This window comes from Enoplosus armatus, chromosome 12, assembly GCF_043641665.1.
Source record: "Enoplosus armatus isolate fEnoArm2 chromosome 12, fEnoArm2.hap1, whole genome shotgun sequence".
Classification (NCBI taxonomy): domain Eukaryota; kingdom Metazoa; phylum Chordata; class Actinopteri; order Centrarchiformes; family Enoplosidae; genus Enoplosus; species Enoplosus armatus.
Genome location: NC_092191.1, coordinates 4,674,386 through 4,689,565, shown reverse-complemented (window position 1 = coordinate 4,689,565; position 15,180 = coordinate 4,674,386). Strand labels below are relative to the sequence as shown.

Genomic DNA, 15,180 nt, shown 5'->3' with positions numbered 1-15,180 from the left:
GATGATAAATGCACTACGAATACACTGTGATTTGTTTTTAGTTGCATTAGTACAAAGATGTCTTGTGTCTACACAGAAATGATGCTGTAAAACTGATAAAACAAGGCCAGAACATCACATCCATGCATAAAGAAACGGTGACAGTGTCAGTCCATGCACAGTATATATAAACCCAGTCCTCCTCCACACACCTTGACGTCGGCGCGCGTCTTATCCGTCACCTCCATGATGAACTCGCAGCGCTTGCCGTTGGGCTGGCTGACCAGGTGGTGCAGGATGTGGAGGTCGACAGTGGCTCCCAGGTTGTCGATGTTGGACACAAAGATGTACTCCTTGCCCTGCGCGATCAGCTGGTCCAGCAGGCCCGAGTTGTAGAAGCTGGCGTAAATGTCCCCGTGACCTGGAGGGTACCAGCCTTCTGCGCTTTGCCCGTTCATTCTCAAGTTTGTGGCGACGGGGAGGAGGGACTCTTTGTTGATGCGAGGGTACCTGGACAGAGGAAACAAATAAGATCAGTCATCGTGTGTTTGTTTGTTTTAAGCGCATTAAGCTGATAAAATGCTTGACTATGTTCACCAGTTAGTCGCTACCTTTGTCCATCGGTCATTTGGTGCTGAGCAGGAAGCGTTTATCAGAGCTTTTTCACCGTAAAACCAAAACAATGAGCCGAAAGACGCTAAATCTTTCCGTAGAGCTGAGGGGTTCAGCAGAGTTGGGTAACAATTTTCTGTGTGTTTTTCACTGCAAGAGACACCTGTCACATGTAATTATTTGATCAATTGTTGATATAAAAATATTGGTTACAGCAACTTTAAAGTAAGGTTAAAAAATGTAACCCGTTTGCCACTGTAGGTGTCTCAAAGGCCATGATAATAAAATCATTTTGTTTTTGATGAGCCTCCATGAACACCCCCCCCCCTTCTGTTAGCATGTATGAGGTCTTTATCTCTTGTATGGAACTAATTAACTCTCTTATCTCAGAGAAAACAGACTGTGAAATCTTTTTGCTCCACATCGGAGGCAAAGCCACGGAAACTTTTCAACAAAGTAGCACGCCAGGTGCCACGTAAATTTCTTCTTTTCATATCACTGCAGGACTTCAAACAACACTGTCAGGAGGTAAACTTTTTAAGTTTTTCCAAGAAGGCAGATGAGGCAACAAGCCAGAGAGTCCAAGCCATCATCGCTGTGTGCATTATGCTGATCAAAGGGTTTCTAAGAAGGATCTGCGTCAGGTCGAGTTAGCAAACGTCTGCGCGCTGTGTTTTTGGCAGTTTCAGGAAATTTCAGAGAGCAGATGAGCTGGTCAGGTGAGAGGAGCTGCACAGTGGAGGCACGGAGGCCTTTTTAATGGAGGTTTCAGTCCAGCTGACTGTTCTGGGAACTGGTCTTGATATGAGCTCATAGACTTCAAAGGTTTCCCATCATCTCAGATCCAAGTCTCAGAACATTTTGTTCACAAAAGTTTTCCTTTCTTTGATCCAATATTTCTGCATCAGAAGGAACAGTTACTCTTTCAGGAACGTCTTTATCAAAGAATCACTTGGATTCTTTCACATCAGCAGCCATCGAGTTGTTCACTGATCTCAACTTGCTTTTTCTCATTCTCAGGTTTGTTCTCATCTACTGATTGTGGTAAATTATTTTTTATCCATTTAATTTACTACTACTACATTTCATGTTTTTGTGAGTTAATACAAGGCAATAGCTAGTTTTATTAGCTATATTTAGCTGGATTTGCATTTAAAATTAATTTGAGTTTTGTGGAACTGAAAACAAGTTTTAAAAAGGAATCAAAAACCAACAGACATAGTTTTAGACCTTTGAATGGGTCTGTGAAGTTTATTTATTCTGCTCATCACTTTGGCAGGTAACCAGGGAGTTTTGTTTGGCTAAAAGAATAATGAAAGTGGCTGGACAATTGAGGGATTTGTCTGGTGGATAAAGCAAATTGCTTTCCGTCATCAGCTGGAACAGACAGTGTGATGAGCAGTGAATTTAATTTGCCTTTTATGAATTACTCTCACGACCACAGACTTCTCTTTGTTCTCTTATTGATTGACATTTCAACCGCTCGCTCCGAGCTGACATTAAACCCTAGAGTCACAGTACCTCCCCCACCACTGCTGCTGTCCAAAACTGCTTTGTACCGCACTCCTTCTGGCACACAGAACATGCGAGTGCTCTAAATAATTCAAGGGAAATAATAAAAAGCAAGTTCCACTTGACTGACAAATTGGAGAAACCAAGGCATTAAATATGAATGGCTTCCTCCATACATTACATGATGTTTCCTGTCTGGATGCTGCTGCTCTTGACAGTTCAAGTACAGGATCAGAAGCAGCACACAGCAGTTCATTATTAGAGGAAATTCATTCAGTACATTTGGGTTCAATACTGCTAACTGGTGGTGAAAGTGTCACTACGGATGTGTGTGTACTCCTGGATACTCTTCTTGGATCTTGGATTTTATTTCCAAGTTTAATATCCCATCCACTGTGTATTAGTTGATATAACTGCGTGTCAGCATGGTGCTTGTCAGGAGTGTTTGCACCGGGCCCGCTGTTACTCAACACGACGAGTACTTGACATGTTGTTAGCGCGTTGCTCTCTCACCTGCTCTGGTTGAAGGTGTGTATCTTGACGCGGTGGTGTGTGTACTTCTGCAGGATCTTCTTCGTGTCTTCATCTGTGTTGAAGGAGTTCATGAGGACCAGGGGCACGTCTGTGTTGTAAGTCTTGTTCAGGTGCTGTGGGACAAACAAACACACACTATATAAATACCAGCAACCTTTGACATTATTATATATTATATTATATTCAGTCTTCAGATGTTGGTCACTGAGCAGAGCTAACCCGGCAGCAGACAGCAAATGAGTTTCAAAGTGCATTGAACATGTATGCATATGTTTAGGATGCATTTTGTTCATCTATATTGGTGGAAGGTCCATAAATATATTTGTGATTTTTCAAGATATAATTCTGATTTCAGTCCGAGACTATATATTTATGTTGACTGTAGAGTTTATAATAGTGGGAGGCTGGAAGACCATCTTTTCATGAATGGATTATTCAGATTGGCATTGTTGCCTCGTTTGTAAAAACGTCATTCAGAATTACAGTTAGGGCTGATCAGATCAGGGTGGTCTTTTCACATACATTAATGCTATGCTATTGCTAATGCTATTGATGCATTACTGTAAGGAAGTGCAACATCGGACAAGTAGGACAAAAATAAAATTAGAATTAGTTTATAACACTGGAAGATTATGAAAGTCTATGGAAAGTAGGCCAATATCTACAGTATATAGCATATGTATGTTTGTACCTATATGTAGGTAGGTATATGTACTGTGTTTATGCAGGTATGTATATGTATGCATATGTATTTACAGTATATGTGCTAGTGTAATGTGGTTTCTTTTTTCGTGTATATATTAGAGATTATTAGATTATTTGTTTGTATTGCAAAATTATTGTGTTTGAGAGTCTGTCTTTAAATACAGATTCAAGTGACAGTTAAAGCCGTTGGACTTGGTGTTTTGTAGAAGGAGCGACATTAGCTGACACTACAGCGACTTACACTGAGTGCAACAACGAAACACATTTGAATTCCTGGATCAATATGACACATAATGAATACTAAGGAAAACAACAGCCCAAGAGACAGTGTCCGAACAATATTTCTGTAACTTATGGTGTGATTAGAATAAACACAAAGGAGGAAAGTAAAGCCTGAGGAGAGATGGAAGCAATTTCTTACCCAGATAAGAGAAAATTAAAGTGAGGAGAGGAGGAAGATGAGAAATGGGATATGAATCAGTGGGGAGAAGTTGACGTGAGGAAGTTGTTAAAGAGCTGAATTTTCAGCCTGTTACAAAAAACATGGAATGAGTCGACTTTTCTAAACTCAATATGCCATTAATAAACCAGGAAGGGTGTTGGCTGGCCTCCCGCTTTATGTGAACCAGCAATGACCTCACATTCGTGAGTTAAACGAATGGGTAAACTTTGTGTAACTTTCTCACACCTTTCAGTGTCAGGGCACTTCAGGATGTTAAGAAGCACTCATGAAGCATGATGCTTTGCAAACAAGACGAAAAACAACTTCCTTTGTAGTAAGTTGATAGTGGGTGTGTGGAGACGGAGGCAGGACAGGAGGGCTGACAATAACCATGAAAGTAAGCAAACACTTGAGTAAACAACATGTGCAATTGCGCAGCACCGTGCATCTATTGGATCCAATGGCAACCTTAAAGACCCTATGTGTAGAATGTGCAGGGTTATGTGGTATGTGTCTTCACCGTAAGGCCACCGGGGTGCCCCACCCCCCTCAGAAGATTCACCAAACACTAAGAAGAAAAAAGCATTACTCCCATGAAGGGTCTAAATGTTGTTTCAAAGCAGTCTCCACATCGCCAGGAATATGATTTTGGAGAGGAAATACTGTATCCTTTATTTCTTCCTTTTTTGTTGGCAACTGATGATTATTGTTATTATCAATTCATATGTGAATTATTTTCTCAATTCATACATTTTGGTCTATAAATTGTCAGTAAATAGGGAAAATGTCCATCACATTCTCAAAAAACCCAATGTGACTTCTTCAGATGTCTTGTTTTGTCTGACCAACAGTCAGAAGATTAAGAGAAGCAATATTCACATTTGTGAAGCCACAACCACTGAATTTTTGGCAAAAATGCTTAAACCTGACTCACGACTAAAACAATTTTTCAACTAATCGATTAATTGACTAATCAGCTCTAAAATATGTTGAGTCTAGAAATACAGAAAACAGCCTGTAAAAGACCCCTCAAGTCCTTACAATACCCAAGTTCCCTGAAGAAACTTAGGATTATCCCTTAGTGTGTTAGCTAATGCCCTGTCTTCAGTATAAAAGAGTCAGTTGGACTTTTTTTGTAACTTGTGTTGATAGAAAAAGGTGCTTTAATGTGGACAGCATTTTTAGAGGCTAATCTTAAAAACTGCCCTGTGCCTTTAAGATATCCTCCCCAAAGACTTGCATGCAAGACTGAAACAGCCACTTTTGAACTGCACTCTTTAATATTTGCTTGACTTAACAGATGTAGAATCAAGACAGTCACTCAGGTGAAAGCAGTAAATCTTCAGCAGCCAGGTGGCACCATTCCAGTAAGCCTTGAGTTTTTTCCAATCGTCCACGTCTGCTCTAAGTGTGATTGTAACGCTCTCTGCGCTGAAAGTGTCCAAAATAAATATGCATTGAGGCAGCGTGGTGGCTGAGAGGGGCGTTCTCACACAGGAGACGCGGTTATGGGTCGGTATGTGTATATGGGATCCATTTTCTCTCCTCCTCAATAGGCTGATTCAGGCAGGAGGTAATCTGACCAGACCTGAGCAGAAAATGGAGAGCAGTGACTCGGACACAGAGAGCAGTGTGCTGGGAGGAGAGGAGCGTCCCATGAGGCTGTTATGAAACACAAACACTAGGCAGCCACACATCTCCGATATAAACTCCATACACCCCAAAGCTCTGGCGTCATCAGCTCTGACAGACTCATGATGGATTACTTCATATTGAGGCTGTCTCAAAACTTAAACCCTCCAAAACGTCTCCTACAAAGCTGCTTGAATATGTGATGCTATTTGTGAATGAAGTTTGAACCAACAAGTGATCAGTTGTTTGGCTGATTCGGGGATTATTTTTTATTGTACATGTCAGGCACAAATAACCACACACATGTTCACACACACTCCTCTCCTCCAGCACACAGCCTTCTTCTGTTTGCCTGCCAACCCGGCAGACCTGCCCGCCTGCACACCAACAGATCCTCTTTCACTACAACTCCCCCCAGATATCACACTGAACTCCTTTCAAAAGACCCTCAGCTCTTTTCCAAAAAAACAAACAAGCATATCTCTCCCCCGGCACCTCAGATACATAAAGTAATACAGGCTTGTGCCTGGAGGATGATATGCATGCAGCATCGTGGAGAGAACAGACATGTGCTTGTAATTTTCTGTTTAAGAAAACGAGAGGTGGAGTTATTTTTTTAACTGAATCTTCTGATGAACACATTTTCTTCTGTACTTTTCTAGTTTGGGGTAATAAATAAAAGCTCCTCTCTTGAGATTGTCTGAATCACAGACACACACACACACACACACACACACACACACACACACACACACACACACACACACACACACACACACACACACACACACACACACACACACACACACTATCCACACCACAGTAAACAGAGCAGATGTTTATATTACATCAGACAGTAGATCACTTCCTGCTACCATGCCCCACCCATTCTGACATCACAGCTACATCATGTGCGCTGGTGTGGCAACTGGCCACTTCTCCGCACCTCCGCACCTCTGAGTTAGGCAACACCCAACTGTCGATTCTGCTGCCAAATCGAGGCCACAGCATGAGTGCGATTTGTAAAGGAGGGCTGTCAGCTAGAAACTTACAGAATGCGAGGAGTAAATATTAAAGCTGTTATCTACTGATGGATTTACGGGCTGAGGAGGAAGGTTTCATGACACCAAAAAATAAAAACAACAAACTTAAGAAATATAAGATGAGAAAACCTCCCAGGAACCCAAAGAAAGTGAGAGTTACACTTTAAGCATCACAGCTCCATTGGTTCTAATGCCTAAATTAAATTAGTGTTTTTACCAGTGAGGTTTGGTAACAGGATAAAAACGTTATGGGGAATATGTACTCCTGCCTGTCTGTGGTTAAAACCCAGTGTTTGCTCTGTTATTGCAGTGAAAAAGTAAGAACAGATCTCTCATTTACTCACTAGTCTTGCATTGGCAGACCTGCTGTGGTTCTACACTACATGGTTGGATGAACACACCATCATTCTGGGTTGTTTGAATTTCTTAATGCCTTTAGAATAGAGTGCATTAAGTGCATTAAGCTCACTGACGTTCTTGGTAAATGGTAAATGTTTACAACGGTAAAATGTTACTGAAAGTATATTTGGAACTTGGACAGTTAGAATCTGACATTAACTGTTTGAAAACATACAAAAAAGCATTATGTTTTGCTTGCTTTGACTAAATCTAAAACAATCCACAGAATAAACAAATTATTACAAGTTGTCTATTTGATGTGGTTGACTTCAAATCCAAATAGCTTTGGATAACAAGCAAACCTTGACAAGTCAAACAAAGACATGACAGATGGATGTAAAAGTTGATGTTGCAACAACACAACTCTAAATCACTTCACCCTGTCATCACTAAGTGTAATGGAATTGTTCATAGGAAGGATGTGAAATTCTCATGTTGTGATAACATGATGTAAGGACCAAAACAAAGAATCTCTGCTACAATAAAAGGTAATGACATTCTTCAAATCTCCGCTCTCTGGGGCTTTAAAGTCAAGTACTGATATGTTTCTGTACCTCTATCTGCTGCACAGTGAGGTCCAGGAAGGTGTTCTCGTTGCGGACACTGATCAGGCTCTTGGGGCCCTTACATCCCATGCTGGTGCCCAGGCCTCCGTTCAGCTTCACCACCACCAGCTTGTTCAGGCTATCAGCCACGTTGTCTGGCAGGCCTCGAGCAGCGATCTTATCGTAGGGCTGGATCTGGAGAAAAGAGAGAGGCAGCAGGAGGGTCAGAGACACAGCTGGTCTACCAATAAAGTGCTTTTAAATCAACAACTTTACTGTTGTTACAAGTTTTACTCTAATTTGTCTTTTGGTGCAACGTGTTTCTTACTGTGGTGTTAATGCACTTCTAAGAGAACACCTGTGAATCAACAGTATTTGTCGTGATTTGATTTTTTCTGATTTTACTGTTTATTGCAAACGAATTGGTACGTTTTTTACCCAGGAATTGCAGCACAGAGACCGTAACAGCTTTGAGTGTGGGCTGATTAATTACCAGCTGAGCAATGTAATGGGCTGAATTGACGTGGAAATGTGAAAATGTCATTCTGCTGCAAAGTGCTTTCTGGAAACTAAGAAAGGAAACGCTACATGCATAAAATACAAAAAGACACACATCACACATTTTGTGGTATGTTTTTGTGTGAATGGTGCAGATAATAGTAATTACAATGACTTAATGCACAACACAGCCGGTTTCAAATGTAGTCTTCAGCACTTCTGTTGGCGAGGCAGCAAAAATCATTGGAGTGTGTGTGTGAAGCCACATTACTGGGTCGATACTTCAGCTCTCACATCAGCGTATTCACACATCATCTATTGACTTCTTTCATTCTCTCCCACAGAGTAAGAAGGAGTGAAGGGAGGACATGAGGAGGATATGATGTCTGAAGCCACATGACTATCGGTCACTGGTTTGTATGAATTCACAGGAATGTCATAGCAGCAGGGTCAGTTTTCAACAGAAACAACTCACTGCTTTCCCACTGTTGTTGTGTTTCTCCTCAAGTTTCATTCAGCTTGAATGAATTTCGTTCTTTCATGAGGAATTTTTAAAAAATAAAAAAATAAAAAGTTAAAAACTGCGAACAATGTGCAGAAGTATCCAGGGGGAGCAAACTCTAACCAGATGTTACAACAGCTTTTTGTTGTGAGCGTGTCAGTGTTTGAGTCCAGCTCTGTGTGAATTTGTCTGTATTCTTAAACTAAAATGATTGTGTCAGTGATTGTTAGTGTGTGTGTGTGTGTGTGTGTGTGTGTGTGTGTGTGTGTGTGTGTGTGTGTGTTAGGATATGAAAAGGCCAGAAGTCATCCTGCGTCCTTTCCTGCTAAAGAACACAGTGACCAGTCAGTGACAGCGGACACATAGCAGACCTCCTGATGGAAACAGACAGTGTTTACCTCCCCCGCCCTCCCTACACTGACTCCTCGCCCCCACACTCATCACACCACACGGAGGAGGCCGTGGTTACAGTACAACAGACAACCTCGGCACAGTGGCCGCTCGCTCTCTGTCCTTCAAAGAGATGGGAGGTGATCATCATGGGGGACAAAAGATGTTTCATGGTCGAAAGCTGCGGTAATCAAACGATAAGTGTTGCCTGGTACAAATCCAGAGAAGTATTGGAAAATAGAAGAAGATAAAAAGACATTCAGGAGGAAGAGAGAGGCTGTTGTGTTGTTATAGTGAGCAAAATGTTTTTCAGCTGGGATCCCCATCCTACCCCTGTACCCCCGGAGTTAAACAGCTTCCACTCACAGATGTTCATTTCCCTTTCTGGGCAACACAGATGGGGACTGCTTTATTTCTTTCCTCCTGTGTGTGTGTGTGTGTGTGTGTGTGTGTGTTCCCAGCTACTCCAGCCAAGTTAACCCTCAGTGGCCTGCAGGAAGCACCTCTTTGACCAAACTGCAAGATAAAACTACTTCTGCATAATGCTTTAAGCCACCAGTTCTAGTGCAAACTGCTTTATGATGTTTTTACTTTTCACTTGGACAAGCTGCTGTCAGCTGTCAGACTGAGCACCTGGAAGAAACCCACAGGACATTTTATCTACAGCAAAGAGGCCAGAGATGGATTATAGTTTTGGATTGACATGGATACATGCCAGAGGGATTTCAAAACATTATACAACTAAAATACGGTTTGAGCGACATGTTAATCAGCAACAGTGGAGGAGGGAAGATGTCTGCATGACTGGAGTCAAACTATACTGTTATCGAGTGTAGTGGAAGCACAGATGTGATGCACACCATGTTTAATTTGTTGTTGACTTAGGTATAGGGGTTAGAAAGTTCGTACACTGCTTCCTGAAATGTGACTCTGGCTCCTGGTACACCGGATTTCCCATAATGCAGAGCTCACACACAGAGACACAGAGACACAAGAGACGCAGGCAAACATGCAACTGTGAAACTAACACCGACAAGCCATTTGCCTTTAATGTTCTTCAGACACAAACCTCAAACGTGTACTGAATGCCAATAAAACAAAATGTGTTTTATTCTTGAAAACCAAGAATTCTCTTCCTGTCATCATTCCACATAATGGTACTGAAAATAATGAAATTTGGTTAGATAGAAGTCTCACTTTTAGACAACTGGCACAGAATATGAATATAAAAACAGGTTTCTTTTACATCAGAAGAAAGTTTTTTTTCCTCTTGAAGATAAACCCCCCCCCCCCATCAACCATCAAGTCTGTGCTTGACTATGGAGATATCCTGCACTTGCTTATTCCACCTTAAAACAACTTAATGTGCATTGAGATAAATGTCATTCAGTGCTCATAACTGTGTACTAGGCTGGTCTTCACGAGCAACAAGGATTATTTATAAGGGATCTCTGTACAAGCTGCCTCGGTATATCACTCCTCTCAAAAACTTCATTCATCAAACCAGATCCCAGGACTGGCTACCTCTTGATACCCCACAAGTAAATACTGAACTTGGGAGGACCCGTCTTCTAGTAATTTGCACCAGATACTGAAATGTAAAACTGAGAGTTTTTGCTTTGATGTCTAAATCTCTACTGTAATGAGCACACATCCACATTTATGGAAAAAGTGGAGAGAAATGCTCGGAGAAGAGGATACAAACATCCTCATTATGGGTCAGCCCCATATAGATTATACGGAGTGAGACTGGTGCATTTTTCCTTCAAACATTTTCCCACATTTGTAGTTTTCCATTCTCTCCCTCATTACAACCTTTTTTCTTTAAGAGTAAAAACCCACCACTGTTGTCTCCGTCTAAAAACATTCAAGATGTGGAAAACCACAAACCTTTCCTTTGGCTCACAAAGCCGCAGCATCACGACAATGCAGGAAATTGTCTCTATCTCATCTCTTACATACCACACACACACACACACACACACACACACACACAGTTGTGTTTTCATCACTTCAGAGGACTTTACATCGACTTAAATTAATTTCCTGCAGGCTCACCCTAACTCTGGAGCTCTTTTTATGGGCACACTACGAGCCTATTTTCTTTTAATAAGATGTTTTATCATTGGAGGAGTCTTATATGGATTTTGTGCCTGTGCACCATAGACTCCATCTTTGGGATGTAGTCCATCTCTCTTCTAACCTAACCTTAACCTAAACCTCACCCAACCTTAAACCAAGTCTTCACTTCACTTGCCCTAAAGCGAAGGCGAGTCCCCACCATATGACTGTGTAAACAGATTTATGTCCCCACAACATGAGTGACACTCACGCAAAAGCAAATTATATTCAACATGCGAAAAAATGAGCTACTGAGATTTTTGTTTGCCAGTGTACATTGTAAATTATGATTGATATTCTACAGTCATTTTATAATCTAGTCAGTAAAGTTTTTCAAAAGGTGATCAACTCCCAAAATGCTGGGAGAAGAATACGATTAAACCAGGTTTCAGCACTAAGCCATGAAAGAATGACGCAAATATCAGTGGCTGCAGGAGAGGTTTTACTGTCAGCACTGTAAACAGTATACGGCCAAGTCTTCACTGTAGCTTACAGAGCAGGAAAATCCAGTCTGACTGGCTGAGTCAGAGCCAAATCTCCCCCCCACACACACACCCACACACACCTTCAGTAATTACTAAATGACTGTTAGTTTGTTGCTGAATGATTTTTCAAATGACTGGTCCATACAATATTGTATATTATACAATATACAATATTGTTATACGATATGTGAACTTAATACTACGAAAATACTGGCAGAACCACAAGGAAAACATTCAACAGAGAAATATAAGTTACTGCAGGAATATTTTAAAAGGGATGTTAGAAATTACATACAATAGTGTAAAGTATTTTAAACTCACTGTGAAGTCACTAAACCTACCACATATGTTCCTGACAGGGATTTTATAGGAAAATTATACAGGACAATTACAATTAAAAACAAAAGCTTCAATTCTTACACTGTTCGTCTGATGTGGCTGAATCTCAAGTAAACACAGTAAGATTTGTTTGTCTAGTGGCTGCTGGATCTCACCACATCACGGTGAAACTAGAGGACCTAGAACATGTTTTGTAAATGGCTTTGTATATTCAGTCAGGCGTACTGGCCATTACTGTGTGTACAAACAATATTATATCATCCAGTGATTGGGGAAGAAGTGCCCATAAAAAGAGCTCCATCTCCTTCTTCTACTTCACCACTCTTCTTTCATTTCATTTGTCTGCACAACCTGAAAAAACGCCTTTAGATGCCAAAAATATACCAGTTAATTATTGCTGTGGCAGGTCAGCCTGTCATCTCCACTCGTTGCAGTAGTGAGCGTGCAATCTGCGTCAAAACTGGCTTTATAGACTAAAAAGCTACTGAATAATTAATTTTGGTTGGGGGAGATTTTGAATCCAGCGGTTGCCTTTGGCAGTGGTCGTTAAAAAAAGAAGTTTAGTTTACTTTCTCCTATTTCCTTCACTTTCACTCACAGTATGTTCCCAAATGACGCCTCCTTTCCCATCCCCCCCTCATCTCACACACTCTCAGCCTGCCTCCCCGCCTCATTACTGTGTCACTGTCATTTTCAGCTTCACTTAATGTTCCCTGTTTCAATACTTGTCCTGCCACTTTCCTCGTCGAAGCTCTAATCTTCTCTCTGCCTCCGTCTCTCTTTATGTAACTCTCAATTTCACTGTAAAGCCTCCTCGTTTCGCACTTCATTCATCTTTTCCTGCTCCCCTCTCCATCTTTAATCTTCTGCATCTCTCTCTCTCTCTCTCTCTCTCTGTCTACAGCTTCTGAGTGCGTAAAAATAAATGAGGCAGCTCAGAATTGGGGAGTGATGCAGTTACTCCTCACTTGCTACAGACTGAAGAGGAAAACACACATCAGGCTTTGTGTGTGTGTGTGTGTGTGTGTGTGTGTGTGTGTGTGTGTGTGTGTGTGTGTGTGTGCATGTGTGCGTGTGTGTGTTTGGTTAAAGAGTCCAGTGCCAGGTGAGCAACTGAGGAGGTTTTGTCAATGTTCAGTGAGACAGGAGTAAACATGGCCACCGAATGCCAGACAGCAGCATCTCTGGCATCAAACTGTCTGAACCTGTGAGATTTCTTTGGAAAGAATACAGGTTGGATTTCCCAACAGGAGGTAGGAACATCCTATTGGGCATCAAATGTTGTTTGTTTTAGTTGGCAGAGCGGATAATTGGGGAATGTCAGGAATTTCAGGTTTCCTTCTCTGAGTACCTTTTAGAAAAAAAGACCTTAGTGAATAGATACCACTATCTGGTAAGGCACCCTTTATAAAATGATTCTTTAGTCGTAACTAAAATAAGTCATTTTCTAATGCTTTATAGATCAGTTATAAGCCATTAATACAAACTGCTGCTATAAATGTGGGTTGATAATAAATGGATTTTGGTCCAGATCTTTTGCAGCCCTTTTTTGGAAGGTCACACGGTCCAATCAAAGGATTTTTTCACTTTTTGACAACCCAAAAGTTGTTCTTATTAATGGCTTACAACTAATCTATAAAGAACAAGTTAATGATTTTAATGAAGTTAATGGGGTTCTATGATAAATCTCTAAGTCACCCAATGATTAAAGGAATGAGAAAGAAATAATTACACATAATTAGGTTTACTTTTCATGACATTCCCAGTCATTTACTATCACGTCCACATTCAGTACAGTGTTTAACACATCAACCTGAGTCACATCAGGCCAGTTTCATATTCAGTGGTTCTCCTAAAAGTTCAAGCTTAACAGGGTGGCAAAGATTCAGAAGTCCACATGAGAAGTCAACGCACGTGCCTTTAGACACGTGATGGTTTTCATATGTGAACTTCTGTCGCATTTCACTTAATGAAGGAATACAATGTCAGAAAGATCACATATGAAAACCATTTTATGTCTGAAGAATACAAGTTTGTTGTCAGGGTATAAAATCACTGAGACTAATTCATGCAAGATGGAGGTGTAGAGTCTGGTCAAAATTAGTGCTGGACGACACTATCTTTCCAATATCTATGTTCAATGACAACCTGATAGACAGTATCACTAAACCAAGTTATCCGTCTCCCATGGAAAGAACCGCAGAGACTGAAGAATCTGACAAGTAATCATTATAAATGTTTCACTGTCCTAAGTAGAATCAGTGTATCTCACTGTAGATCCCAGGTTCTGGCTTTGATTAAGTATGCAATAATAGATTTTAGTATCATGATCAATAGAGCACTAATATGCACCCCATTATAGCTGAAATCCATACTTGGCCACTGTTTTCTTCACTGTAACATGATCTTATGTTTTGCCTCAGCATGTCTGTGATCTGATTTTACCCCTTAATAATTCACAGCTGCAGTGTTTTCAATTATCTCGTGAGTCATACTTTCTACCATCAGAGCTAAGTAAAAAATTCATAACAAAACATTCTTCTTAGAAGAAAACAGACCAAGGATCAAGACGTGATTTACTTCACAGTGAATTAAAAACAAATGATCCTGTTAAAAACTTAATTAAGGTCATACACATAAGACATTTAATCATGCCCATTTCCCTTTCACATTATATACACTGATGAGTTTAGCTGCAACAATGAACAAAGTCGAAGAAAAAGCAAGAACTTTCTCAGGGTTTGAAATGCAGCCTGCAAACTGACGCTCCGACTCATGTACTTCTGCTGCTCCATTTACTTATTGGCTATTCTCGAGCGCTGCCTCTGACTGCGCAACATTTTGACTGACACGAAACACTGCCTTCAGACTTCAAAGATCCTCCCCCTTGAGATCAAACTTTTTTTTTACTCTGTTAAACCTTTAAGTCTTGAACTTTGAAGTTCACACAAAACATGGAAACCCAGTGTTCAGGAAACTGAAGGGGAGCGCTGAAAGCATCCCTTGTGACTGAAAACTAAGGAAGACCTACAAAATGAGCTGTTTCAGTGAAGGAGAACAAGGAAATCCTGCACAACCAACTCAGAAAAGCACTGATGACTTGGCACTTCGATTGACTTTGTAAGTGACCGACCCACAACACCATCAAAAGGAAACTCAGACTCCTGTGGTTTGTCTGGTTTACTGCCAGGAGGACAAAGAACAGTCAATGTACAGTCTACAGAGGTCTACTCTAATGACTGCTGGAACATTTAAGTGGGGCATTTTAAAAACAGTTTACTTTTCAGTGCAGGAAACATACATGACACGATATGACCTCTGAGTTTGGTACCCTCCGATAACCCACCCGAGAAATGGCAAGTCAGGGTCTCAGATGCTGCGTCGGTTGGTTTCAACGGTGACATTCGTGCTCAATGCTAATTCTCATTCATTTCGTCGGGGC

General features: G+C 40.9%; 1 protein-coding gene across 2 annotated transcripts in view; it reads right to left on the bottom strand.

Moving 5' to 3' along the window:
- The window catches only part of ugp2b (UDP-glucose pyrophosphorylase 2b), a 32,467-nt gene that overhangs the window by 7,243 nt on the left and 10,044 nt on the right, over positions 1–15,180 (bottom strand). For both annotated transcript variants that reach the window (XM_070916044.1, XM_070916043.1), the window contains exons 4-6: positions 7,413–7,598; positions 2,617–2,750; positions 192–489 (exon numbers count right to left, since the gene is read on the bottom strand). In XM_070916044.1, coding sequence (XP_070772145.1) covers positions 192–489; positions 2,617–2,750; positions 7,413–7,598 — 618 coding nt within the window. The remainder of the gene's footprint in view (positions 1–191; positions 490–2,616; positions 2,751–7,412; positions 7,599–15,180) is intronic.